The 26,446-nt window shown below is 42.8% G+C and overlaps 2 protein-coding genes across 3 annotated transcripts in view; one reads left to right on the top strand and one right to left on the bottom strand.

Annotated features, from left to right (window-relative positions):
- LOC134843630 (coatomer subunit beta'-like) overlaps positions 1–17,376 on the bottom strand; it is a 43,560-nt gene extending 26,184 nt beyond the window's left edge. Inside the window, exons 1-3 of one of the 2 annotated variants that reach the window (XM_063859812.1) lie at positions 17,370–17,376; positions 1,145–1,180; positions 1,050–1,070 (exon numbers count right to left, since the gene is read on the bottom strand). In XM_063859812.1, the coding sequence (XP_063715882.1) occupies positions 1,050–1,070; positions 1,145–1,147 (24 nt within the window). In that variant the 5' untranslated portion in view covers positions 1,148–1,180; positions 17,370–17,376. Of the gene's footprint in view, positions 1–1,049; positions 1,071–1,144; positions 1,181–17,369 lie in introns of those variants that run through there. The other variant, XM_063859813.1, reaches the window with a different exon arrangement.
- Positions 9,317–26,446, top strand: part of LOC134843633 (tyrosine--tRNA ligase, cytoplasmic-like) — a 248,665-nt gene continuing 231,535 nt past the window's right edge. Inside the window, exon 1 of the mRNA XM_063859816.1 lies at positions 9,317–9,334. The gene's annotated coding sequence lies outside the window, so the exon portion shown is untranslated. The remainder of the gene's footprint in view (positions 9,335–26,446) is intronic.

The following is a 26,446-nucleotide window of genomic DNA, read 5'->3' as shown; positions in this document are numbered from 1 at the left end:
AAATTTTGGAGTCAAAAAATTTGGGCGCAATCGCAAAAGCGAAAGAACTTCAACTTCTTACAACCCATTCGATTATTTGAAACCAAAATCTCAGATATGGCAGGGTAGTTTTTGAGAATATTCAAAAAGTTTTAAAACCAGTCAAAAATTCAAAAATTTGACTTTTTCAAGGCAAAAACTTTTTGTGTTAAAAACATTGTGTGGCCGCTAATGCAGGGGAGGTTCTCAGTACCCTTTTTTATCCATTGAACACACAATATCAGATTTGAGAGGCTAGCAAAACGGTTAAAAATCAAATGTGACTATTCCCAGGGCCTAATTTTGGTTTTAAAAGTTTGGGCTCAGCCGTTTATGCAGTAAGGTTTTCAAAATCGTTCTATTCATTGAAAGCAAAAACTCAAATTTGAGAAGGGTAACTTTCGAGAAAACGAAAAAACAAATCAAAAATATGGGTCAGATATTCCACCACAGACTTTTTCGAAAACTGTAGACAGAGGAGTCAAGTTAAAAGATACAAGGCGAGTATGCAGGCACACAGTGGAGTAGGCGGTCTTTCAATTTATACCCCTTTTTTTTCAAAATCAGCAGAATTTACTAAGAAACTATTTAAAATTTTCCAAAAATTTGGAAATAGTTTTCCATAACGACAAAAAAAACAAATTTCAATAAACCGATTGCTTAACATACCCAACTTGGAAAGTGCGGAGGGGTTTTGTTTTTTGTTTCTACTGAGCCGAGAAAAGATAAGCAGACAAATAATTGGCCGACAATTTCATGTGAAACAGAATATTTCTTGTTTGAAAAAAAAAACAGGTCCTGGTCAGATTCCAACCCCAGACCTTTGCCTTCCCTCCAAGATAAAGAGTCCGGGAACTCAAAAGTAAGTGTAAATAAATTATAAGTCGAACGGCAAAAAACCAAATTTGAGGGTGAAGAAAACAAATCACAACACTGCTTATATACTTGTCTTCATTTCGTTCATTGACACTTTAAAAACCATTGAAATGGTCATGCCTGCGTGCAACTAACGCATAAGTTCAATCTCTTACCTTAATGTCTAACTTCAGCGGCTAAAACAGATCATATACACTATTAAAAATTTATTAGGCATTAAAATGATTTACACTTTTGAATGTTGACTTACCATGCTTGCTCGTAAAAGAAAGTCAACCAAACTTCTGAAAACAGAATAACTGTTCATTACTTTTTATTCAAATCAAATATGAACCTCAGCTTATTAAAAAAAACGGATAAGTTTCAGAAATATTTTCAAAGTATCTAGAGGATTAGATTTGAACATTTAATGATGATTACAAATCAACGAGACAAGAAAAGTTTTGAAGAATAAAATTTAGAAAGCACATGAGCTAATTCGGCATTTTCCAAAGAAAAAAAAATCTTTACAATTTAGTAGTAAGTATTTGACCATTTAGATATTGTACCACAACATTAACAACATTTACTATATTCATAGATTCGTCTTATCTCATTTGATAGTCTGTTCTGTAATGCAACCCTTAAATTGGTTAAATTCATAAAACAGAGAGATACCGTCGTTTTTGTCACATTAACAGACATCAAAAACTGGTGGCTATTTTAAATTCGAGCTCCTGCTTTTCATCCTTTTGTTCAGAATCTGAGGATTTTGAAAATTAAGGAGAGAGAATTGAACTGCAGGAAAAACAGCAGTTAGAGGTGACAACTTGTCATGACTCCTCAATTTCAGGTACGAGTTTGGTAATCTATCTACAGCACAAATCGATAGAAAAAACTGATGACTTCATCGTCAAAACGCCTTTATTTCTTTTTTTCATTCTTTCCCATATCGCGCTTGTTTCAGAAAATCATCCATTAAGCCTCCCAACTCACTCGACTTGGTTTTTCCTTCTTCTTTGGTCCTGAGCGTCGCAATTCGGTCCCTCGAACGACTCCTACTCCCGCTGGTTTGCTCGGATTCAGAAATCGACCGGGAACGCGACCTCGATGTTTCTTTGTGACCCCGGGTTTTATCAGACTCCAAGGTATTTTTTCTAGCCCTCTCGCTGATCGAACTTTCGCGCCTCATTTTACTGAGAGCACCTTGCAGATCAAAATCATCAGGGGCAATAGAATTTACCAATCGATCCCTATTCTGTTCATTTGATCTCCGATTGTCCGATGAACGGACCGCTTCTGAAGCTCGTGATTCAGACGGACCTTGATAACCAACTTTGCCGCTTTGCTGATAGAAAGGCAAACTATTATTGCGGGCATACTCATGCAAGTTACCATTGACTCTGTAATTGAAACTGCTTCTACCACGCGGAGTGAAGTTCGGGTTGCGGTCATTCGGTCTAAAACCTCTGCCTCGATTTTCATGGAAATACGCATCTCTCCCTCTAGCATGGAAATCATCGCGCCTCTGATGCCCATATTGAGGTCTATCTCTAGGAGCAAATTCTTCGGGCCTTTCGCCGCGATCAGACATACGCTCGCAAGAAGTCAATGACTCTAGAGAAGGTTTCGGATTGTTTGCAGTTTTCGCCTTCATTTCCTGCCATTCAGTGCCTACCACGGTCGGCACAGGTGGAAGTCTTTCAATTCTTTCAAGAATTCCTTTTTGCTTGCCAGTGAAGAAAGTCATTATGCAGAACTTATGATGCAGTTGTACCAAATATGGACATGGAAAAACCAGCATACAAGAATCATTTGGACACGCATAGTGCTCTGAGCATACAACATGGTTGTAGACTTTGTGTAGCATCGATAGCAACACAGGGTACTTTGAGTTGCAATTAACGCACGAGTGCTTGATCTTTTTGAAAGACTGTGCACTATTTTTGAAATGAATCGAAGCTCCGTGACATTCTCTGTCTTCTCGTGTCGCAAAAGTGTTTTCAGAACAGCACTTCGGATATGTTATTGCCTTCATTTGGTTGAATTCTTTGTACTGAATGAACGTACATGCTACGCAGGTCTGTTGACAAAGAAAATTTTCTTGAGCATAAACTTTACCGTAGAAAGGAGCGTTCAATGCGTCAAACTTGTGGGTTCGTCCCCGTTTCAAACATCCCCCTTCACGAGTCAAATGAGCTTCTAGTTCTGATTTAGAGCGGAAAACATTCCTTGTAGTGCAGCTTGCATTAGGACACACGATATGCTCAGCGCACAAGCTATGTTCATCTTTTCTATGTAAGATCCAGGATTCCAGCGATCTGGTCGTAAATGCACATAGCTCACAATTAGTGTCTTCTTTCAATTCAGGTATAGGATGGTTATGAACAATACAGAAATGGTTCGCAGCTTCCAATTGACACATGAATGCCAAATCGCATTCAGAACACACATAATGATGGATGCACAAAAGTGGGTCCAACTTTTTCTTCAGTCCACATTGGTTGCAGATATAAAACTTAAACTTATTGGAAGTTTGTACCAGAGATTTAGATATTATACTGAGTAGAATGAAATGCCCATATACTACACCGTTGGCCTCATCTGAAACAAAAGGACCAATATCTATCGAAGCCTCACTTGTCAATGCAACTTCATTGCTAGGGTCCAGAGGATCCAGTTTTTCATTCTTGGACTCCTCACGAGTGACCATTTCATTTAAACCTCTATCGAGCGACCTCCTATTCGAACTATCGCCTAAACTCCTTGAAACTAGTCGACTTGACATCGCACTTTGATGAACTGCGCTTGTTTTCAGCGTCCGCATAGGTTCATTACTACTGCTCGGTTCGCTGTCTGTGGGACTCTCATTTACCGCTTTGCGGAAGGACGCAATCATAGCTCCAATTCCACTTTGAATCTCAAGTGCCACTTTACTCGGGGGTTCGTAATCAATGTCACCCTTGATCTGGCTTTTAATCACATCTCCCGTTTCTTTTTCTATACGAGCAGGAAACGGTGGTGGCCGTTTGGGTGAGTTTTCTGGTCTGACGGATCTTACAGGAATTTTAAATGGTGGTGGTTTCGAATTTTCTTCGATGAATTTCATAAATTCTGCGTCATCCTCTTCGTCGAAAAGTTCAACGACTGGTTTTAAAGGAAATTTATCAGAACTTGGGGGCATAAAAGGCTTCGGAACAACATGAGGATGCGCTAAATTTTCATTTAGCGTAAAAAGATCAGAAATTGGTTGTGGTTGTACTATGTTTTCCTGGGCAGCTCTTTTGTCAATGTCATTAGGATATGCCATTTGTATCACATCCTTTACGATTTCATCGTGTGGCATGTAGCTTGGCATTGGAGGCTTAAACCCAATCGGAGGCTTCAAACAATTTGGAGGTTCGAACTCAGTAGGAGGGAAAAACTCATTTGAAGGAATTCTCTCCATAACCATTCGCTTCACGGGCGCCACGAAAGGTGGACTGAGACATGTCGAAGTACTTGGAACCATTGCACTCACTGGACTAGTTAAGGATTTATCCCAAGGAATGAAATTTGTAGTTTTGTCTCCTGGGTTTCGAGGAATTGGCGCTTTATTCGATTGAAATACTCCCGGCGATGGTGAGCGAGATTTTATTTCAGGGCCCCAAGCAACAACCTGCAAGTCTTCGACTACTTTCTTCCCTGGACTTACAGGTGGGCTAACCTCTTTGATAGGGGAAGCCTCACTTAGGGACCACCTTTCAATACGGGGGTCTGAGGCGTGAATAATTGCAGCGGGTTTCTCGTTTTCGTTTTTGAGAGGTATGATTTCGTTAACGTCGTTTGGGGAGCTTTCAGCTTCGCGTGATGTGGTAGTCATCTGCTCCGGGACGATCGATTTTGCTATTTTTGGCAAAGTCGGTAGTGATTTAAACGGCAGCTCCAAAAAATAGTTGACCATATTTTGATTGACTGGAGCCTGCCATGACTCTGAAGACTCTTCTGACACGGTTTTGAAGTACTTTTCAATCGGCTTGACCTTAGTGATGTGATTAGCACTGCTTCTGTGCTTTATCATTTTCTCAATATCATCGAACAGGAAATTGCAGTCATTGAAAGGACATTTGACATGGAGCCCACATATACCATGTTTCAGAAGTTTGTGATTGTAAGCGTCAATGACTTTTCCTGTGAAGCTGCAGCTAACGTGATCTGTTTTCAGATAACAGTCAACTTTGGAAGAGCAATCCATTTTATGATTTAGCACTAAGTGGGATATGAACTCGGCGCTATCTATGAAAACTACCGGACTGATATCAAAAGAGCACAGTTTACATAGCACCAGCAAACTGCTTTCGAACAGTTCATTGCAACACGTGCAAGCATATTTCTCATATCGCATTGACACCAATGACTGACTATATGTACAAATGAGGTTCTGGATCTCTGAGTGCAAGTAATGCGTCAGCAACTCCTCGCCTCTGATTCCACTGTCTCGTTTGCTGCACATATCTTGGTGCAAGTTCAAACTATGCAGCGAAGACATCAACACTCGGCAACCTTTGTATCTACATACATAATGGATTCCGCACGACTGATGTGAATGATCTCTGTGGTTGAAATAGTCGCGCAATCTCAGCCATTTTGGAGGACAATTTTTATCCGCACATTGCAAATAGATCATATCTTCAGTGTCCTGTTGGAAACGCAAGTACTTGTGCACCGCAAAATCGACCTCATCTGTCAGAAATATTCGACCATGATCGTTACATCTATTACATTGCACGAAATTCCTGGCGTCCAGCGTCTGTGAATAGCTACAAGAAGTACATTTGTACAAATTGTCAGGAGAAGCGAGAGCAAGTAAACCTTCTTTTTCGGGCACATTGGTTGTCAAACATTCTTTGCTCATCACGTGTCGACCTAAATTTCGGGCAGTGCTGAAAAGTTTGCAGCACGATTTATGAGCAACGCACAGATAGTGCTCTTTGCAGAACTTGTGAGCTATTGCACGATGTCTGATCACTTTTTCGCACGAGTCCGAAGTAAACGCGCATTCTATGCATTTTGATTTGGTCTCTGACTCAGAGTATCGGTGATAGTGCGCAATGTGTGCTTTAGCCTCAAGAAGACTGAAGAAAACTAAATGACAAAACGGGCAGCTATGATGCGTGAGTTTCGAACTCTCCTCACTAAGTTGCACAACAAACGGACAAGATTCGCATTTGTATGCAAAAAACTTGGTGAAATAATCTATTTTTGCTATAGGTAATTTGAGCACAGGCGCGTAAAATAACTTTCCAACCTCTGCTCCATTTCTTTGAAAGAATAGAACCTTTTTCGATTTGCTTTCCCCGTCGCCCTCGCCTGCACTTTTGATCTGGCCACATCTAGTCGGTTTCAGGCTCTGAAAGTGAGTAATGAATGATTTGTATGCAATGGTGTTAGGCTCTATGAATTGGCATTGTTCAGGTCTGATATGCGCTCGCTTGTAGTTAGACGGGTCGATCAGAAACGAGCAGAGCGGGCTGCAGCAGACGTGTGAAGTACATGAGTTGTGTTCGCTTACAACGTGGCTTTTCAGTTCCTTCAGGGATCCGACGAACTTGCATCCGGTCTCCTTGAAAGTACACATCAATTTTCCAGAAAATGTCAGAGCATGGTCTGTTTCCAAATGAATTAGAAAGTCGTTAATTTTAGCAAAACCTGCATATTGTTGATCATGCGGTAAATTTGTGCACAAATTACACTCCACTAGTGATGAGCAAATGAACGTGTTGGCGCAGTCTTGACAAAGGAAACTATGGGCTGTGAATGAGCTATCAATATTTCCAAATAACGAGATCGTTTCCCCCATATTTGCAGAACAAAACTGCAGCTGCTCACGAGGTGGATGATTAGAATCTAAGTGAACACTATAGAAATCGAATGATATCACTTTGAGGCAACGATTTTCGTAGCACCGAAAATGAGCAGAACATCGGCCATGTTCGTGTCTCATATGCTGTCCAAAGATATTCGCATCGATGGTTCGAAACGGACAAAATTTGCATTCTAAAGATAGATTCGGTGCATATTTTCTATGTTGTATGGCCTTATGAAGGAGCAGTTCGTTCAAATCAAGGAATTCTACTTTCTTCAGTTCGGGCGGACACAACTCACAGGCACCCACATCTCGACTGGACGTTACAGTAAATGTACAGAACTGACAACGACTCTCCAGTGTGAGCACAGACATCAGTTCTTCGTGCTAAGCTTTTCTGTATCAAGCCACTTCTGAAAAACAAGAATTAATGGTTGCTACTTTTAAGAACAGATTGTTTGGAAATTGTATGGTAATCAGAAGGTCAAAAGTATCATAGTAACCGAGGTTACAGTCAGGAGTCCCTTCATCACGTATTCCAGTCAAAATCCTTGGAATTTTCTAGATATGGAAGTGATAATGATAAAAGAAGATGACAAGTGTTTAAGTCCTTTTCAATTAAAATCGATACGGGTTACGTTTCTTCAATAAGAACACGCAACTCGACACGAGAAAATATAATATACAAGTGTTACAAATAAAAAATTTCGTCGAAAATTGGAAATTGTTAATGGCTTTGCAAAAAATTGTCTTTAGAATTATTTTTCATGACGCAGAAGGTCTTCTCGTGTATTCAAAACTTAATTTACCACAATTCCAACTTAAGTTGTTGTTGTTGTTGGGGATTCACAGCACTGCTGTTGGGATTCTTGGTCCCGGCGTCTTCTCTAAAACAATGTCCACTTGTTTCTGCACGTGATACAATCACAGAATAATTGCCACGTGCACGTTGTCATTTCTGAAAATCTCTCGTTTACAAATTTCCACATCGTGTTTAAAATTCTCGCCTTGAGGCCGATTCGTTATCAAAATGAATATATGGTTCTAATCGATTTACAATCCTACTGGTTCTGAAAACAAATTCGTTTCTCGCTTTTTCCGTTCTCACTTTTCGCATCTCAAAAATTTTTGTATTTCTAGCCCGTGTGGTTCGCCTGTTTAACACTATTTCATTTCGTTCATTAGAATCAAGACTGGCAAGAAGTAAGATGTTATTTAGCTGGATGAACATGGGCAGGGGTAAAATGTTTAGCAAGCGTAGTTCGTTGATGTACACTCCCGTTTTATTTCCAGTGATCCAACGGATTACTTTCTTTTGAAATCGCTCCAACTGCAATTGATCCCCCCTCGATATATGTGTACATGAGAGTCCGTATAATAACACTGGGAGTATTAGTGACTTATACAGGCCTAACTTTACAAACGTATTTATCTTTGCTGATAGGTTTCTTCTCAGGAGGTACAGTACTTGGTTTGCCTTCTTTAATCTTGTTTCAATGTGTACCTTCCAACTTAAATCGCCCGACACAAAAATTCCCAGATCTTTCACAACCATCGATGTTCCAAGCACTACACCAAAAAGCATAGAGTTAGCGTCTCCGCCCCTAAAACTTACTTTTGCACATTTATCTAGTGCTAATTCCATTTTGTTTTCAGTTACCCACTGCTGAATTTTGTCCAGATCTTCTTGAATTTCAATTGATGTTTTTTTGATGGAAAGTAGTTTAAGTATTTTACAGTATAACAAATACCCTTTCGCTCTTCTCGTTGGCTCCATTTAAAAAGAGTTTTCTTCGACACTGGGTTCGAACGGACTTTTATACTCAGATACTTAGCGGAGCTTTGCATCAGATGCGATACAACACAAATATAAAACAAGAATGGCCGTTTGCTGTGCAAGTACAACAGAATGTTCCAACAACATTAGTACAAACTACAAAAATCTTTAAATTAGCGTCGTTTCTTCTCGCGTGATTAAAGAACTATACAAATGCGTAGAAAGTTATTGGATTAGGCATAAATTCTTCAACAAAAATGAACCATAAAAGATTCAGGAAAAAAAATTTTATGGCCAAGAAAGCTCTTAATGAAGCTTCGAAAACTAGTTTTCTTTCGAGTTAATTCAAATATTTGTTATAGCTTAAATGGCCAACTTTTAAATATAACGAAATGACTCGATTGGATTATTATTATAAGAGTTTTAAAATAATAATTCAAACGTTTACGAACATTCAGATTAAAAGTTTCTTTACAATATTTACAAAACGTGTAACAGTGGCCAACTTAAGTCACATATGAGGTTAAAGAAAAATAGGCCATATAACCCTAGGCTCAAGATTCAGGGTCACTATCTCTTGTTTTTCTACCTCAAACGGTCGGAGCCAACTCGGTTCACTTGCGACATGAGACTACAAACCACGTTACGGCTTAAAGGCTACTACCAAAATACCCCCCATCTAGAAATAAGAACGCCCCCATGCTTAGGTCTTAAAATACCCAAAACACACAAACGCCGTTAAAAACAGGGTCGGAACCTTACGTATATAGTTACTTTTTATTGGACACTGGATTTTTGATCCATTTCAGCCTAACTGTTGTGATAAACTTATTAAATAGTTTAAGAGATGGAGTGTATTCTGAGGTGACAAATCGAAGGTAGCGGTGTCCCCACTAGACGAACCATGGACAAAACTGGTGTGATCCGGCGACGAGTGATCCCAGTTTGGCGTACAGACCTCGGCTCTACAACTTGCGGAGGGCGTTGTTCCTGTACGGACACGCCCTTTTGCGTCTGGGGGGAAAGATGCCAGACACAGCACCTTGCGGCAACGTCAACTGTCCCCACAGCGGAATCGCAGCTTCCAGTGGAGTGCAGTGTGATGGGTGCAATAACTGGTTTCACATCAGCTGTGCTAAAACAACGAAAAGGGAACTCGCAAACCTCCCTCAATTTTTCTGTACTAGTTGTCATCAACAGCCTTCAAACGTACTTTCAGGCTAATCACAGATGATGACAAACATGACGGTTAAAGAGAAAGGCATTGACGACCAGAAAAAGGCTACCGAGCTGAAGGAACTAGTGGACCTGCCTAAGATTGATGTCTCGGCAAACCGTTTCCCTCCTGCCGATAAATTTGGAGAAACAAACTTGGAGAAACCAGTTTGCCGCGGAGTTGACATTTTTTATGAAAAAGTTGTTTTCATGAAAAGAAATCTATTTAACCTCCCTTCAGGAAATGCTGGAAAGCTGATTATCAGGGAACTCAGGTTCTGACTGAAACAGTTTAATTCTTCAAACTCAAAAAACAATTCCATGGCCTTGAAAGTTTTCATGGTGCTACCCGGATTACTGCTACAGAAACCCTTCCAGACCTCCAAATGCAAAGATCACACTGAAGCACTTTCTCGGCGCTTAGAAATGTGGAAACGCGGAGATATAAAAGGTCTAGCGGATGAAGTTTATTATATTCAAAAACGATTAAAGACCACGCAACGCAACAACTCATCTGAAGACCAAGCTCGTGTCTTTGCCAAACTACTTCTTCAAGGGAAAGTCAAAAACGCATTGAAGCTATTAGAAGAAGATCCGAGCGTTGGTTGCCTTCCCTTCACAGAAACGGTTGAGAAGGAACTGAAGCAGTTGCATCCAACCATGGCAGTTCCCGACAGAACAGCACTTCTTTTCGGGCCAGAGGAAACCATTCCTGAAGTAGCATATAAGTCCATCACAGAAGATGTAGTAGCGAAAACTGCAGGAAGACTGAATGGATCCGCTGGTCCATCGGGATTAGATGCTGAAGTATTCAAGGGAATGCTTTGTTCAAAAAATTATGTCCAAGACGGAAAAAAGCTGAGAGAAGAATTCTCTTTAATGTGCTTCAGATTGTGCACCATGCACCACTGCCCCGGGTTACTCGCGCCTTTGACGTCTTGTCGTCTTTTAGCCCTTGATAAGAACCCTGGAGTGCGACCAATCGGGGTTGGGGAAATTCTACGTAGACTTCTAGGCAAATATATTGTCCACGCATTCAAAGACCCGATCAAGGAAACCGCAGGAAACAGCAAACATGTGCCGGATTCGAAGATGGTGCAGAAGCTACTATTCATGCTATGAAAGAACTCTACGAGGAAGAGAGCTCGGAAGCTGTGATAATGATCGACGCCTCAAATGCCTTCAACTCCATGAACAGAGCAGTGGCTCTAAACAACATACAAGTACTGTGCCCAACGATTGCCAGATATTTAATAAACACATACAGGCAGCCATCGCGCTCATTTGTGATAGGAGGTGGGGAATTAAAATCAAGTGAAGGAACCACGCAAGGAGATCCACTCGCGATGCCCTGGTTCTCTATCAACACCAGACGACTAATCAATGTACTTGCCGAACAAACTGAGGTGAAGCAAGCATGGCTGGCAGATGACGCCACTGGATGCGGAAGCATTGCGAACTTATGGAAGTGGTACGGGAAAATAATTGAAGAAGGAAAGAAAGACGGTTTTTTGTTAACAAACTGAAATGCTGGCTGGTAGTGAAATCGGAGAGTCTGAGTGCAAAGGCAAAAGTGATGTTTAATGGAACAATAAATGTCACTACGGCCGGCAAAAGGCACTTTGGAGCAGTACTTGGGTCTCAAGATTTCAAGACTGCCTACTGCAAAGATAAAGTTGAAATATGGGCTAAGGAATTGAACGTGTTGAGTATGTTCATCGTTTTACAACCACATGCAGCATTCTCCGCGTTTAGCAAAGGATTTAAATCAAAGTTTACATACTTCTTTCGGACTATACCTGAAATAGGTGATATGCTCGCACCAATAGAATGTGTTCTGCATAACAAACTTATTCCAGCGTTCTTCGGGTCTGAGTCCCCACTGGAGATCAAGAAAAGACAAACTATTGGGTTACCAATAAGCAAAGGCGATCTTGGCTTCGGAGCGCTAAAAGAAGAAGCAAGGTTTCAAAATGAAAACTCAAAAATCTTCTCAAAGACCCATAAGCAAGCCATCCTTGACCAGCTTCCGGATACCACTCTTGAGTATAGCGACGGAAGAAAACAAATAGCAACTCGGAAACGCGAAAGAGAGAAAGAATTAGAAGAAGCAGTCTCACAATCACTTACCACCGAAGAAAAAAGGAAGTGGAAACAAAACACAGACAAGGGAGCTAGTACCTGGCTAACCGCCCTACCTCTAAAAAGCCAAGGATAGAACCTCACAAAAACAGAATTTCGGGACTCGCTGAGATTACGATACAAAATTCCCCTGCAAAATATCCCCCGCAATTGCCCATGCGGAAAAGCTTTTTCCGTTGATCATGCCCTGGGGTGTAAAAAAGGTGGTTTCATATCTGCGAGGCATGACAAACTTCGGAACCTTCTTGCAGGGTCGCTAACAAGGATATGCAACAATGTGGAAGTCGAACCACAACTGACAAAAATTGATAACGAAGTATTCAGATTACAAACCACATCAACTGAAGATGACGCGAGGCTAGACATCAAAGCTAGCGACTTTTGGGAGACTGGACAGACTACGTTTTTTGACGTTCGGGTCACACATGTTAACGCTTCCTCACATGGCACCAAGGCTACAACTGAAATCTTCAAATCACAAGAAAACGAGAAAAAAGAAAGTACCTGGAAAGAATTGTCGAGTTGGAGAACAGTTCTTCCACGCCGCTGGTCTTCGGCACTAACGGGGGCATGGGAAAAAAAAAGCAGCATTTTTCTCAAACAATTAGCTGTTAAACTTTCCCGGAGCGAAGATGACAATTTTTATTCATCTTGTATCAACTATCTGAGAACTCGTCTATCATTCTGTATATTAATATCTGTTATAATGTGTATTCGAGGTACCCGTACACTATTCAACAGTAGTTCAGTTTAACAATCATAATAATAATAAAAACAAAGGATTTAGGAATAGAATCCAAGGGTTCGCATAAAATCCAGTCATTGCATTGTTCAAAGTTTAGTTTTCATTTATAAGTGTAAGTTTCTTCAGGTCTCTACAATTGTTGCATTCGCATAAAGTGCGCCAAGTGCATGTGTCTGATTCGTTGTAGCGAGTTTTGAAAAACTTTGTGTACATTCCTAGAAGTCTGTTTTTGCATTCTGGGCCAAACAATATGTTACATTTGAAGTATTTGTTGTACAGATTAGCAGGACGACATGCCCGAAACCAGAAATCCGACTAGCACTTCTTCAGACGCATTTGTTTGCAGACGAAATTTCGTGTCATTTGAGCTCTTCGGTTTCCAACGTCAGTGATGCTTACATGGCTCCTCCAGTCGATGTCAATTTTTCCAGCTAGTATTTTTGCAAACAGCAGTCCAACATGAAGCTCTTGGTATAGAGACAAAGGAAGGATGTTAAAATTCACGAGTTTGTCTTTATAGGAGATATGGCTATTGCTTGTCATGAAAATCCACGAAATCGCTTTCCGTTGCACTCTTTCTATGATTCCTAAGTCACCTTTTGATGGTTTGCAGATAACTGAACCGTAGCACAGAATTGGCACAACGTAACAGATATGTGCGTTTTTTCTGGTCGCGAAATTCGCTTTTGAGAGATTCCTTTTGAGTACTAAGAGAGCGTTTAAGGCTTTTTCAGCCCTCTTTTTTGCGTGTTGCGTCCAAGAGAGCGTGTCGGTTATCAGGATGCCCAGATCTTTCATTACTTCAGTGGTTTCGAAGCTGTAACTGAGGAGTGCAATCGTAGCTGCTCCTTTGATACAGAGGACTTTACTTTTCGTCGGGTTCATTGACATGTAGTTGTCCTCGCACCACCTCCAAAGTCTCCTAACATCTATGTTGAGAGTTAAAGGGTTGTCTCCAACAATTTTGTAGTCGTCTGCATAACCAAATGTTGCGGACATGACACAGGACGGTAGATCATTTATGAAGACTAGGAAGAGAAGCGGCCCGAGTATAGAGCCCTGGGGAACGCCGCTGAAGACTTCCAGATCTCCGGAAATTGTGTCATTCAGCCTCACTGTTTGCTTCCGGTTCGAGAGGTAGCTGTGTATTGGAGATAAACAATTCCAGAAGTCGATAATTTCTCCATGAGGATTCCGTGCGAGACTTTGTCAAAAGCCTTTTGAAAGTCCAAGTAGAAGGTGTTCATGTAGTTACAGTTTGGCGAATCTAGGCAGCTAAAAATCTCGTGTAGATACTCTATTAAGTTTGTTATCGTCGATCGTTTAGGTCTAAAACCGTGTTGGTCTGGTGTTAGGGTTGGGTAGACAATTGGGGCCAGTTTATAAAATATTAGTTTCTCAAGCAGTTTTGACACTGCTGAGAGCAGGCTGATCGGCCTGTAATTTGATACGACTTGTTTATCCCCGTCTTTGAAAATTGGTGCGATTTCGCTGATCTTCCATTTTGTTGGAAATATCGCTTTATTTGCAATCAAGTTGAACAGTAAGTGAAGTGATTTTAGTAGTGACTTTGAGAGGTTTTTCAGAAGAGTATTACCAATCATGTCTGATCCATTTGCTTTATTTACGTGCAGCTCGTTCAGGGCATCTTCTATTTCATTGATAGTGAAATTGATACTGTTCAGAAGAACGTTATCTTGTCGTTCTGCTTTCCCAACGTTGGCGTTTCGTGTGAAAACTGATTGAAAATATTTGTTAAACAATTCAGCTTTTTGAGCGTCTGTATTGGCTATTTTTTGATCTAGGAAGATCTGTGAAGGGATCATGCGAGACTTGGTGATCAATTTCAGATATCGTTGTAATTCGCTAAATTTCCCATTCTCAAAAAGCATTTTTTCGTGGAGATGCTGGTCGTTTTGAAGGGACAGTGTTATCTCAGTTTGCAGATTTTCAATTTTGCCTTCGTTCGATGGGGTAGGTTTTTGCTGATTTTTAAGTTGGATTGTATTTAATTTCTTGATAAGGTTGGAAGAATCGCTTCCCACCCAAGGAGCTAGTTCAAACCTGTGTTTTGTAGTGATAGGTAGCAGGTCCTGTAGTATTTCGTATAACCACTCGTACCAATGATCGAGCATCAGTTCAACGTTGCTCAAGCAAATGGTTGGAAGGGGTGTTGACGAATGAATTCATTCACTTCTTCCCAGTTTGCTTTCTTGTACGCGAAATTGCCAAAATCTAGTTTTGTTTGATGGCTGGTGTCTTTTTATGAACAGGTCGGTAGTCAGATGAGACTTTGGCATGGAGTGGCAAATGGTCGGAACTGAATAGACTACTCAGACAGTTGTCGAGTTTTACGCTGGTGACAAATTGCGGTTTGTTACTAAGGAGAATGTCTAGTGATTTTCCATCAGGGGTTTTTATTAGTTGTTGGAAGTTTGACTCACAGAGTTCGTCAAGGGTTGACTGCTCATCTAGAGAAGTTGAAGTCATTGACGGCCAGTGTGTACAGTTAAAATTTATGTCTCCAACTATGTACGAACAAAATGCACTTTGTTCAAATTGCTTACGCCTCAGGAACTTTAGGAGTTCGATTAGATCTGAGATTCCCCATGTGTAGGTACTGTTTGCAGGAGCGCTGTAGATGCAGCATATTAAAATCGGCTTGTTCAGTGATATGTGGATGATAACACAATCTTGAAACGCGGAATTGCTTTGGCTACTTGGAATGTTACGGTTTACTGCTATGAGTACGCCACCATGTTTTGTCAAGCCTTTGTCACTCGGTCTTTCATTTCGGTGGATAACGTAGTTTGTCAGAAAAAGTGCAGCGTCGCCGATGCGTTCTGTCAACCAGGTTTCAGTTAGGCAAATGACTTGATAAGCGTTTTTTACTTGGACAGCATTAGAGAAGGTTGTCCGCCGTTGGTACTCAAGAATACTTCTGACATTTTAAACAAGGATATTCATCGTCGCTGCTAATCAATTGGGTGCTTCGGGATCTGGAAGTTTCTCTTTCATCCACTTTCCAAGTTTTCGAATGTACAGAGTTGCATCGTGGACTCTTATGTCCTTTCTGTCTACAGATTTGTCGCTGATAAGTTGCCTTCTTCTGACGAGGGCAAGGTTTTCTTGATCAGCTTCTTCCTTCGTCAGTTGTCGGCTGAGGAAAATTGGTTGAGGGGAGTTTTTCAGTTTCCTCGCAGATAGCAATATCATTCGGCGTTGGTATGCATTGGGCACTTTTAATAGGATTGTTCTTATCTTGTTCTCGTCATATCGACCCAGGCATATGACATCGCCAATTGAGGCATTGACATCCATATGGTTCAATAATTTTTGAACTTCGGCGAGATCGTGTTCTTGCCGCAATCTTGCTTCCTTCTCAGTTGATTCAGGGATTCCTCGTATGCGAATGATATCGAGTTCCTCGGCGGGTTTCGGTGGCGGTTTTTGGCGACTGGCAGTTGAGCTAGGTTGGGTTGGATAATCTGAATCAGGTTGTTTTGTGCTTAGCAGCGTTTTGATTTCGGTCACTGTTTTTTTGAGGTCAGTCATTTCGTTTTCCAGGGTTTTCATTTGAGTATCTCAAAGTTCTTTTGAGGTTGTAGTTTCATGGGCAGCTTGGGTCAAATTATCTTGACGTTTTTCTTCAACGCATTTGTTGCATATCAATAGAGCATTTTTTTCTTAAGGCTGTTACTCCATTGACAGCGGCTTCACTTCGACCAGTGCAGTCTTCATTCAGGTGCATTCGACAGCCACAGCAAAAGCAGTCGAAAGAGCTTTCATTTTTAAGGATTTTCTCGCAGCACGTACTACAAGAATCAAAGACTGACAGGACCCGATTTCGGGTGTTATGTTTAGATATCTTAAAATCTTAAAAGGGGCTCAGCGCCAGAGACTCGATGAGCACGCCTGTTGAGATTTTAAGGTTTAGGACTCAGATTTGCGTACCTGTTTAGAATTTTCGCCGTTTAGCTTCGCGCTTCTCGGCAGCCGTTCGACGCTTCGTGCCACGTGTTTTGAAGATTCTATTGAAGTCGGGAAAATAGTGCAGCACAGTAGCTATAGTCCTCGACTCTATGTCAGTAGCCTGGTGCAGTTTTCGATATTCGGCAATTAACGATTCGTCAATTCTTTCGGAAGCACTGATAATATGCTTGTTCACGTCGATGACGTAACAGTCTAATGAATTTATTTAGAAGATCGTCGAATATGTAGGGAGCACTTTCGCGTTGACAGGTAACGACGCAAAAGAGGTTTGGAATAGTCTTAAAGGTCGCAATCAGTTCTTCGATTGTTTGGGGTATGTTGCCTTTTTTCGGGTGCGATGTTATTGTGTTATTTAATAAATCGTGCCAGAGAACAATTTTGCAGTTCCTGAGAGGGGTTGATGTAATATAATCGAGGCAGTAATTTGACGTGCTAGGGTCAAGATTCAGTCTAGGGAATGAGTGAACAGGATCAGCAAGCTTATCTTGTTCCGATTGTTCAAGTTTATTGATGGAATGGTAAAGAGTCTTGCACCTACTATTTTGATCATAAGGTATAGAGACTAAGAAAAATGAATAAATAAAATTGGAATGAACTCAGCTGATTGGGAATTGGGATAGTGAACACAGCAAGTCGGGAGCCGTCCAGAGTGTAGTTCCACCCAGTGTCCAGTGAAAAGTAATCCAGAAAATATCGTCGTGATCAAACTTTTCAACAATTTAACATTGACTATTGGGGCCATCACGGCTGTCCCTTGTATTCATATTTTAACTGAAACTATTTAATAAGTTTTAGCGGAAGATTTTCTGTTGAACTCAGCAACTGCCGATATCGCCTCATAATTCTTATTAGTTTTATATACCCGTTTGTTTCATTGTATATCTGTAAATACGTTTTGTTGTCGATCTTGTACAGTTTCTTCTATAAATATGTGATTTGTTTTTTACGACGAGGCATTTAATGCTGATTTATGATAAGGTTTCGTATTTGACATTATTTCAGATGGATCAACCTAAAACTCTCCCTGACTCAACATAATAATGTAAAGCACTCAAGAAATTTAAATTGGGTACTTACATACCGACTCGACTTCTATAATCGAGTAACTAAATTAATCAGCGACTCTAGAATCAATCCAGTAGTCAATTTTAACTCAAGAAGTTTGGAATGAATAAGTTTAAACTCAAGACACAAGTTTTATGTTTTGACCACTGAGCAGATTCAGCTGTCCACCTTTCAACCGAAGGTTTACTCTGGTCTACTCAATTCTTCTTTGTTTCTTCTTGTCACGACTTGTTTCTTCTCTAGGAATGAGACAGTTCTACTCTCGTTCGATTTATACGGCGAAATTGTGAATAGCACTTGCACGCTCCTATTTTTTTGCACTACTTTCCCGCGATTGTAGTTCGACTCTTCTGATCTGTTTTTTGGGTACTTACATAAAATTTAAATCACCCCAAAATCAAGACTAAACGTTGCTCAAGGTCAAACTTCCAAATATGACCGACTAGCACATACTTCCCGGACTCAAGATCGATGTCCTCATTGCGTGTCGTCTTCTGGCAGTGAGCCCCCAGAAAGTTGAGTGCGTCTCAAGATACCTTACCAGTGGTCATTTACAGAAGTTTGCAGCAGATTTAACTTTATCTACACCCCAAAATTCACAGCCATGCAAAATTGTCACATTATCGCTAGACAGCAATCAAAATCTGCATACACCTGCACCCTGAATTTCCGCTTTGTAAGCTATCATAAAAATTAATTTTGTTTTGCCCATTCAGAAAATTGTCTTGCTGCATTTTGATTTATATAGTAGATATAGTTTACTAATGACAAAAATTTCTTATTAAAATTTCTTTTCCGTGCCCTCAGATTTTACCTGAGTTCACACTCAAGCCCTTTTATCTTTCCCCCGCTCACGACTCAAGAACCAATCCCAGAACACCCTCTTCAGTTCGTGCCCCTTGTCTTCGAGGTACTGAGTCCTGACACACTCGACATCGTAACTTGCCTTGTCAGTTCTTCTTCGTCATCTGAACTGATGACGATCTCTTCCCATGCCTTCAGCTGTTTGTAGGCTCGCATCCATTCCTTTTGCTCTTGTAACTTTTTCGCCTGATTTGGCAGACCTTTCACTTTAGATTCCCAAGCAAAAGGAAATGTGCAAGCTCAGGCTCACATTCTTCGCCAAGTCCTCCTCCAATATCAATTCCATCGCTTTGATGTTATCTGGAGACACTCTACCAACCCTTTTCCAACCCGTGATTATTGCATTACGATGAGTTAGCAAGGATCTCTCGAAGGCCTCGGGCCCGATCTCGGCCAGGATCTGTCGATATTCTTTCTGATGCTTCTTCATGTCAGCCAAGCTCGAAACCATGACAAGAATCTCATGCGACTCCCCACATGCGACTTACTTCCTTGGGCACAGCGAATACTTTACATGCAGTCTCGAACAAATCAAGCCTCCGGCTGTAGTCAATGGCATGTATTGACTCCACTTTTGGTGCTCTTGACTCTCGATCTTTCGTCACGTTCTCCTCGATCCATCGCAACGCCAGCATCGTGCTCACCACAAAAAGAGCGGCATCTGCTGGTGACTGGGTAGCTTTATTGACCGAATTTCTTCCACTTCCCATATCAAGCAGAGGTTCGATTTCTCTGGATACCAAACCGTCTGCGCCAGATAATGGCATGGGCAATCCCCGTGTGTCAGGTTGATGCTCCGGAGGTGGCGTTCTCCCGAAGCTTCTAACAGAGGTTCAAACTCCATCATATTATATTGCGACATGTCGTTTTCTTCCATGGCTGAGGCACTATTAATCGCTTTTCCAATCGTATTCTGTCTTTCAAAGTCATTTGTGTTTTGTTTTCCAGACTCCAGAGCTCTTCCTCCCAGATCTCACTCAAGTCCTCTCTTCGATCTCCAGTCACTGCTCCTAGTATCTTCCGCAACAACTTGTGAGAGTGGTGCGACATTCGTGCCAATCGTACACACTTGGGCACCGAGAAAGCCTTGTCAATTAACATCCTCTGACTAGATGCTTCCACCATCGCCATGTGTAGTGGATAATGGCTTCCGCACAGGTTGGCCATGACTGACCTTACCAGAGACTTCGCACTCGTGGGTAGATTGTAGGCCTCGCTCACAGGAAATCCCATCTGCGCCTGAAGACCAATCTTCCATCCTCTGATGTGCTTCTGGATCATTTGCAACATTCCTGGCCAAGACTCCACATTTAACGCTGTCACCAAATGGTGCTCGAACTCTAGCATCTCTAGAGATTGTAAACTGCACATCCTCGATAAAAATCCCAATGCCGACGCTACATTTACAGTGGTGCTCGCGTAACACTCAGCCATTATCTGAACCTCGCTCTTCTCCTTCTCCGTTATGTCACCGAACCAAGTGGCTAAATACCCATCTGGAAGGATTGTATTCTGACACAGGACCGCCCATTACAAGAATTATTTCCACCTCCACATGCCAGGTCCAGACAACTACCCGGCTCCATCTTCTTCACCAATTTCTTCAGCTTGTTCGTTGCTCCGAGATGGTCTCAGTAATTTCCAAATGGTCCCCAAATTCGTAGACAACATGTCGTTTCCGCTTCCCAGTCTTAGTTCGACCTTTTTGTCCGAACGCGGCACACTGATAATTTCCGGCATCTTCTCAAGTAGCAGACCTGGCTCTTTCTTTCTCTTTCCGTCGGGTCAATCTCAGTTTCTCCGTCCAGAACTTCAACAACTCCGCCACTTCAAAATTCATGCAAGCGTTTCCAGCTTCTGAGTCCAAGAAAGGGTTGTATGCCATCCCCATCACTCCAGACACATATTGACTTTCTCCCCGTTTCGTGGGCCTTGAGTAATCTTCTGCCGGAGTCAGGTTGCGATGTACATCCTGATCCTCGCCGAGTACTTTTTTGGAGAACTTTCTTATTTCATCAAGCTTTCCGTGGCTCTCTGGAGACTGCCTTGAGCCATCCCCCTTGGCGATCCCAGTACTCTGGTACACATTCAGGATGACGGTGGCGACTCTCCTTTCCATCGTCTTACTTCCTATCGCTCTTTAGTGGCATGTCTGGACGGTGGTGTCAGACATCACTGACTTTATCCATCTCAAGAAGCAGGTGGCATTTTTACTCCTCGCTAGACTCAATCCCGAGTTTTCTCGAGCAATGTGTTGCACCAATATTTGGTACACACGCATACCCGCATCACCCAGTCTGAGTTTGTCATATGAAATCAACGTCTCTAATGCCAATCTCGCCAGGCTCCTTGAAAACAGCAACTGTCCCGCTGTCCTGACAAAAGGATTTGCCTTTAATGATGAAGCCGACGAGAGTGCTCTCATCGCATCTTCAAATTACTCCAGCAGCAAGTTTTCCCAAGATAGCCCCAGCTGGCTCTGCAACTCTAGCTTATTAACTTCAGCCCTTTGTTGGGTAGCCCAATTCCGACTCTTACGGGATACTCCGCAATCAAGTCCTTTCAGGCTATTCCCCAGCTCATTTGTGGTCTCCAGGGCTATCCACCAAGGACGAGCGATGTTCCTCGTCGCACCTCACTTAAGAGGGTTACTGGTCACTTGCTTACCAGTGTCCTGGTGTTGAGTCGAGATCCATTCTTCCCGGACATCCCTTTCCCACATTTGTCCACTGGTGGAGCCCCTCTTCGCATTCGCCTTCTGAGGTTTGAAGTCTTCTTCTTTCCCTGGAGTCGTTGAGGCCTCCACTTCGACCATCACCTCTGTCAACTTCCTGGCTGCCGAGCCGCCCTTGTAGGCCGCCGTCTTCCATCGCACCAGAAACATGGGAGCTATCTCCTTCAAGTTCTTCTCTGAAACCGCATCCGCTGAAGGACTTGCCTCTTCTGCTTCCCGTTTCCTCTTCCTTGACCTTACTCCTCTACTCGGGGGCGTCGTCACCACCATAACTGACTCGACTTCTTTAAACTGATCCCTTTTCTCCGACCTAAGAAAAGGGCCCTCTTCTCTAGGCTTAAGAACATTAGTATCTTCAATAATATTACTAGTTTTGTTTTTATCGTCCACTTCGACACTAATTTTTTTATCATCAGTTTTTTTGTTTAGAGTAGAGCTATCCTTAAATGGGTTGGCCCCGGTATCCTGCTTCTGCTTCCTTAGGCCAATCATCTTCTCGAGCAGCTCTTTCTTCACCTTCTCGTCCAGTCCAGTGCCTATCAGGACTGAATCTCCAAACTTTACCACCGTGTCCCAAAGTTCTTCCTTGAAGTCGTCTACTTTAGCATTGTTTTTCACGCTCTAGTTGAATTCGCTCAAGAAAATTTGCCACGCCTCCTCGTCCAGCGTGCTGAGGAACATTCCTTAGTTGCCTTCAAATGTATTCCACTCCCTTACTTCACCCTCTGACTACATGCTTCCACCATCGCCATGTGTAGTGGATAATGGCTTCCGCACAGGTTGGCCATGACTCATCCTACCAGAGACTTCGCACTCGTGGGTAGATTGTAGGCCTCGCTCACAGGAAATCCCATCTGCGCCTGACGACCAATATTCCATCCTCTGATGTGCTTCTGGATCATTTGCAACATTCCTGGCCAAGACTCCACATTTAACGCTGTCAGCAAATGGTGCTCAAACTCTAGCATCTCTAAAGATTTTAAACTGCACATCCTCGATAAAAATCCCAATGCCGTCGCTACATTTACAGTGGTGCTCGCGTAACACTCAGCCATTATCTGCACCTCGCTCTTCTCCTTCTCCGTTATGTCACCGAACCAAGTGGCTAAATACCATTCTGGAAGGATTGTATTCTGACACAGGACCGCCCATCCCAAGAATTATTTCCGCCTCCACATGCCAGGTCGAGACAACTACCCGGCTCCATCTTCTTCACCAATTTGTCCAGCTTGCTCGTTGCTCCCTCCGATTCCTCTTGATAGGTAAGATTAATTTGTGCACTATCTTCAATTTTCCCAGACCTTCATCTTTCGCTGGCGACAATCTCACCCGCTCCATAACTTCCTCAATCAGGCTCGCGTGGGAATGTGGGCACCGAGATGATCTCAGTAATTTACAAATGGTCCCCAAATTCGTAGACATCACGTCGTTTCCGCTTCCCAGTCTTAGTTCGACATTTTTGACCGAACGCGGCACACTGATCATTTCCGGCATCTTCTCAAGTAGCAGACCTAGGCTCGGGCTTTTCCTTTCCGTCGGTTCAATCTCAATTAATTTCTCCGTCCAGAACTTCAACAACTCCGCCACTTCGAAATTCATGCAAGCGTTTCCAGCTTCTGAGTCCAAGAAAGGGTTGTGTGCCATCACCATCACTCAAGACACATATTGATATTCTCCGCGTTTTGTGGGCCTCGAGTAATCTTCTGCCGGAGCCACAATGAGATGTACATCGTCATCCTCGCCGAATTTCTTGTCGGAAAACCTTCTTATTTCTTCAAGCTTTCCGTGGCTCTCTAGAGACTGCATTGAGCCATCCCCCCTGGCAATCCCAGTAATCTGGTACACATTCAGGATGACGGTGGCGACTCTCCTTTCCATCGTTTTACTTTCTATCGCTCTTTGGTGGCACTTCTGGACGGTGGTGTCAGACATCACTGACATTATCAATCTCAAGAAGCAGGTGGCATCTTTCCTCCTCGCTACACTCAATACCGAGTTATCTCGAGCAAGGTGTTGCACCAACATTTGGTACACGCGCATACCTGCATCACCCAGTCTGAGTTTGTCATACGAAGTCAACACCTATAATGCCACTCTCGCCAGGCTCAATGAAAACAGCAACTGTCCAGCTGTTCTGACAAAAGGATTCGCCATTAATGATGGTGCCGACGAGGGTGCTCTCATCGCATCTGCAAAATACCCCAGCAGCAAGTTTTCCCAAGTTCGTCCAAGCTGGCTCTGCAACTCTAGTTTATTAACTTGAGCCCTTTGTTGGATGGCCCAATTCAACAATACTCCGCAATCAAATCCTTTCAGGCAATTCTCCAGCTCATTTGTGGTCTCCAGGGCTATCCACCAAGGACGAGCGATGTTCCTCGTCGCACCTCACTTAAGAGGGTTACTGGTCACTTGCTTACCAGTGTCCTGGTGTTGAGTCGAGATCCATTCTTCCCGGACATCCCTTTCCCACATTTGTCCACTGGTGGAGCCCCTCTTCGCATTCGCCTTCTGAGGTTTGAAGTCTTCTTCTTTCCTGGAGTCGTTGAGGCCTCCACTTCGACCATCACCTCTGTCAACTTCCTGGCTGCCGAGCCGCCCTTGTAGGCCGCCGTCTTCCATCGCACCAGAAACATGGGAGCTATCTCCTTCAAGTTCTTCTCTGAAACCGCATCCGCTGAAGGACTTGCCTCTTCTGCTTCCCGTTTCCTCTTCCTTGACCTTACTCCTCTACTCGGGGGCGCCGTCAACACCATAACTGACTGGACTTCTTTAAACTGATCCCTTTTCTCCGACCTAAGAAAAGGGCCCTCTTCTCTAGGCTTAAAAACATTAGTATCTTCAATCATATTACTAGTTTCATTTTTATCGTCCACTTCGACACTAATTTTTTTATTATCAGTTTTTTGTTTAGAGTAGAGCTATCGTTAAATGACTTGACCCCGGTATCCTAGTTCTGCTTCCTTAGGCCAATCATCTTCTCGAGCAGCTCTTTCCTCACCTTTTCGTCCAGTCCAGTGCCTATCAGGACTGAATCTCTAAACTTTACCACCGTGTCTCAAAGTTCTTCCTTGAAGTCGTCTACTTTAGCTTTGTTTTCCACGCTCTAGTTGAATTCGCTAGTTGAAATCAGGAATCGCGGCGGGCAACACATCCTGCTCGAGTAATATTTCCAGCTCCTTCTTCGTAAACTCGAAGCTCTTCGTCCACGCTGGGGTCCTCAAGACTTCCTTCGTGTCTTTTGCTATTGGGTTCAAGTTCCAGAATTTCGAGTAGACTTCGATTGGACCTTCTCGCTCTCCCCCCGTGCCTCTTCTGCTTCCCGTTTCCTCTTCCTTGACCTTACTCCTCTACTCAGGGCGTCGAATTCTTTAAACAGATCCCTTTTCTCCGACTTAAGAAAAGAGCCTCTTCTCTAGCCTTAAGAATATAAGTATCTTCAATTATATTACTAGTTTTATTTTTATCGTCCACTTCGACACTAATTTTTTTATCATCAGTTTTTTTGTTTAGAGTAGAGCTATCCTTAAATGGGTTGGCCCCGGTATCCTGCTTCTGCTTCCTTAGGCCAATCATTTTCTCGAGCAGCTCTTTCCTCACCTTCTCGTCCAGTCCAGTGCCTATCAGGACTGAATCTCCAAACTTTACCACCATGTCCCAAAGTTCTTCCTTGAAGTCGTCTACTTTAGCTTTGTTTTTCACGCTCTAGTTGAATTCGCTCAAGAAAATTTGCCACGCCTCCTCGTCCAGCGTGCTGAGGAACATTCCTTAGTTGCCTTCAAATGTATTCCACTCCCCTACTTCACCCTCTGACTACATGCTTCCACCATCGCCATGTGTAGTGGATTATGGCTTCCGCACAGGTTGGCCATGACTCATCCTACCAGAGACTTCGCACTCGTGGGTAGATTGTAGGCCTCGCTCACAGGAAATCCCATCTGCGCCTGACGACCAATATTCCATCCTCTGATGTGCTTCTGGATCATTTGCAACATTCCTGGCCAAGACTCCACATTTAACGCTGTCAGCAAATGGTGCTCAAACTCTAGCATCTCTAAAGATTTTAAACTGCACATCCTCGATAAAAATCCCAATGCCGTCGCTACATTTACACTGGTGCTCGCGTAACACTCAGCCATTATCTGCACCTCGCTCTTCTCCTTCTCCGTTATGTCACCGAACCAAGTGGCTAAATACCATTCTGGAAGGATTGTATTCTGACACAGGACCGCCCATCCCAAGAATTATTTCCGCCTCCACATGCCAGGTCGAGACAACTACCCGGCTCCATCTTCTTCACCAATTTGTCCAGCTTGCTCGTTGCTCCCTCCGATTCCTCTTGATAGGTAAGATTAATTTGTGCACTATCTTCAATTTTCCCAGACCTTCATCTTTCGCTGGCGACAATCTCACCCGCTCCATAACTTCCTCAATCAGGCTCGCGTGGGAATGTGGGCACCGAGATGATCTCAGTAATTTACAAATGGTCCCCAAATTCGTAGACATCACGTCGTTTCCGCTTCCCAGTCTTAGTTCGACATTTTTGACCAAACGCGGCACACTGATCATTTCCGGCATCTTCTCAAGTAGCAGACCTAGGCTCGGGCTTTTCCTTTCCGTCGGGTCAATCTCAATTAATTTCTCCGTCCAGAACTTCAACAACTCCGCCACTTCAAAATTCATGCAAGCGTTTCCAGCTTCTGAGTCCAAGAAAGGGTTGTGTGCCATCACCATCACTCCAGACACATATTGATATTCTCCGCGTTTTGTGGGCCTCGAGTAATCTTCTGCCGGAGCCACGATGAGATGTACATCGTCATCCTCGCCGAATTTCTTGTCGGAGAACCTTCTTATTTCTTCAAGCTTTCAGTGGCTCTCTAGAGACTGCATTGAGCCATCCCCCCTGGCAATCCCAGTAATCTGGTACACATTCAGGATGACGGTGGCGACTCTCCTTTCCATCGTTTTACTTTCTATCGCTCTTTGGTGGCACTTCTGGACGGTGGTGTCAGACATCACTGACATTATCAATCTCAAGAAGCAGGTGGCATCTTTCCTCCTCGCTACACTCAATACCGAGTTATCTCGAGCAAGGTGTTGCACCAACATTTGGTACACGCGCATACCTGCATCACCCTGTCTGAGTTTGTCATACGAAGTCAACACCTATAATGCCACTCTCGCCAGGCTCAATGA

This window comes from Symsagittifera roscoffensis, chromosome 4, assembly GCF_963678635.1.
Source record: "Symsagittifera roscoffensis chromosome 4, txSymRosc1.1, whole genome shotgun sequence".
NCBI lineage: Eukaryota > Metazoa > Xenacoelomorpha > Acoela > Convolutidae > Symsagittifera > Symsagittifera roscoffensis.
Note: the sequence above shows the minus strand (reverse complement) of the source record. Positions and strands in the feature narration are given on the sequence as shown.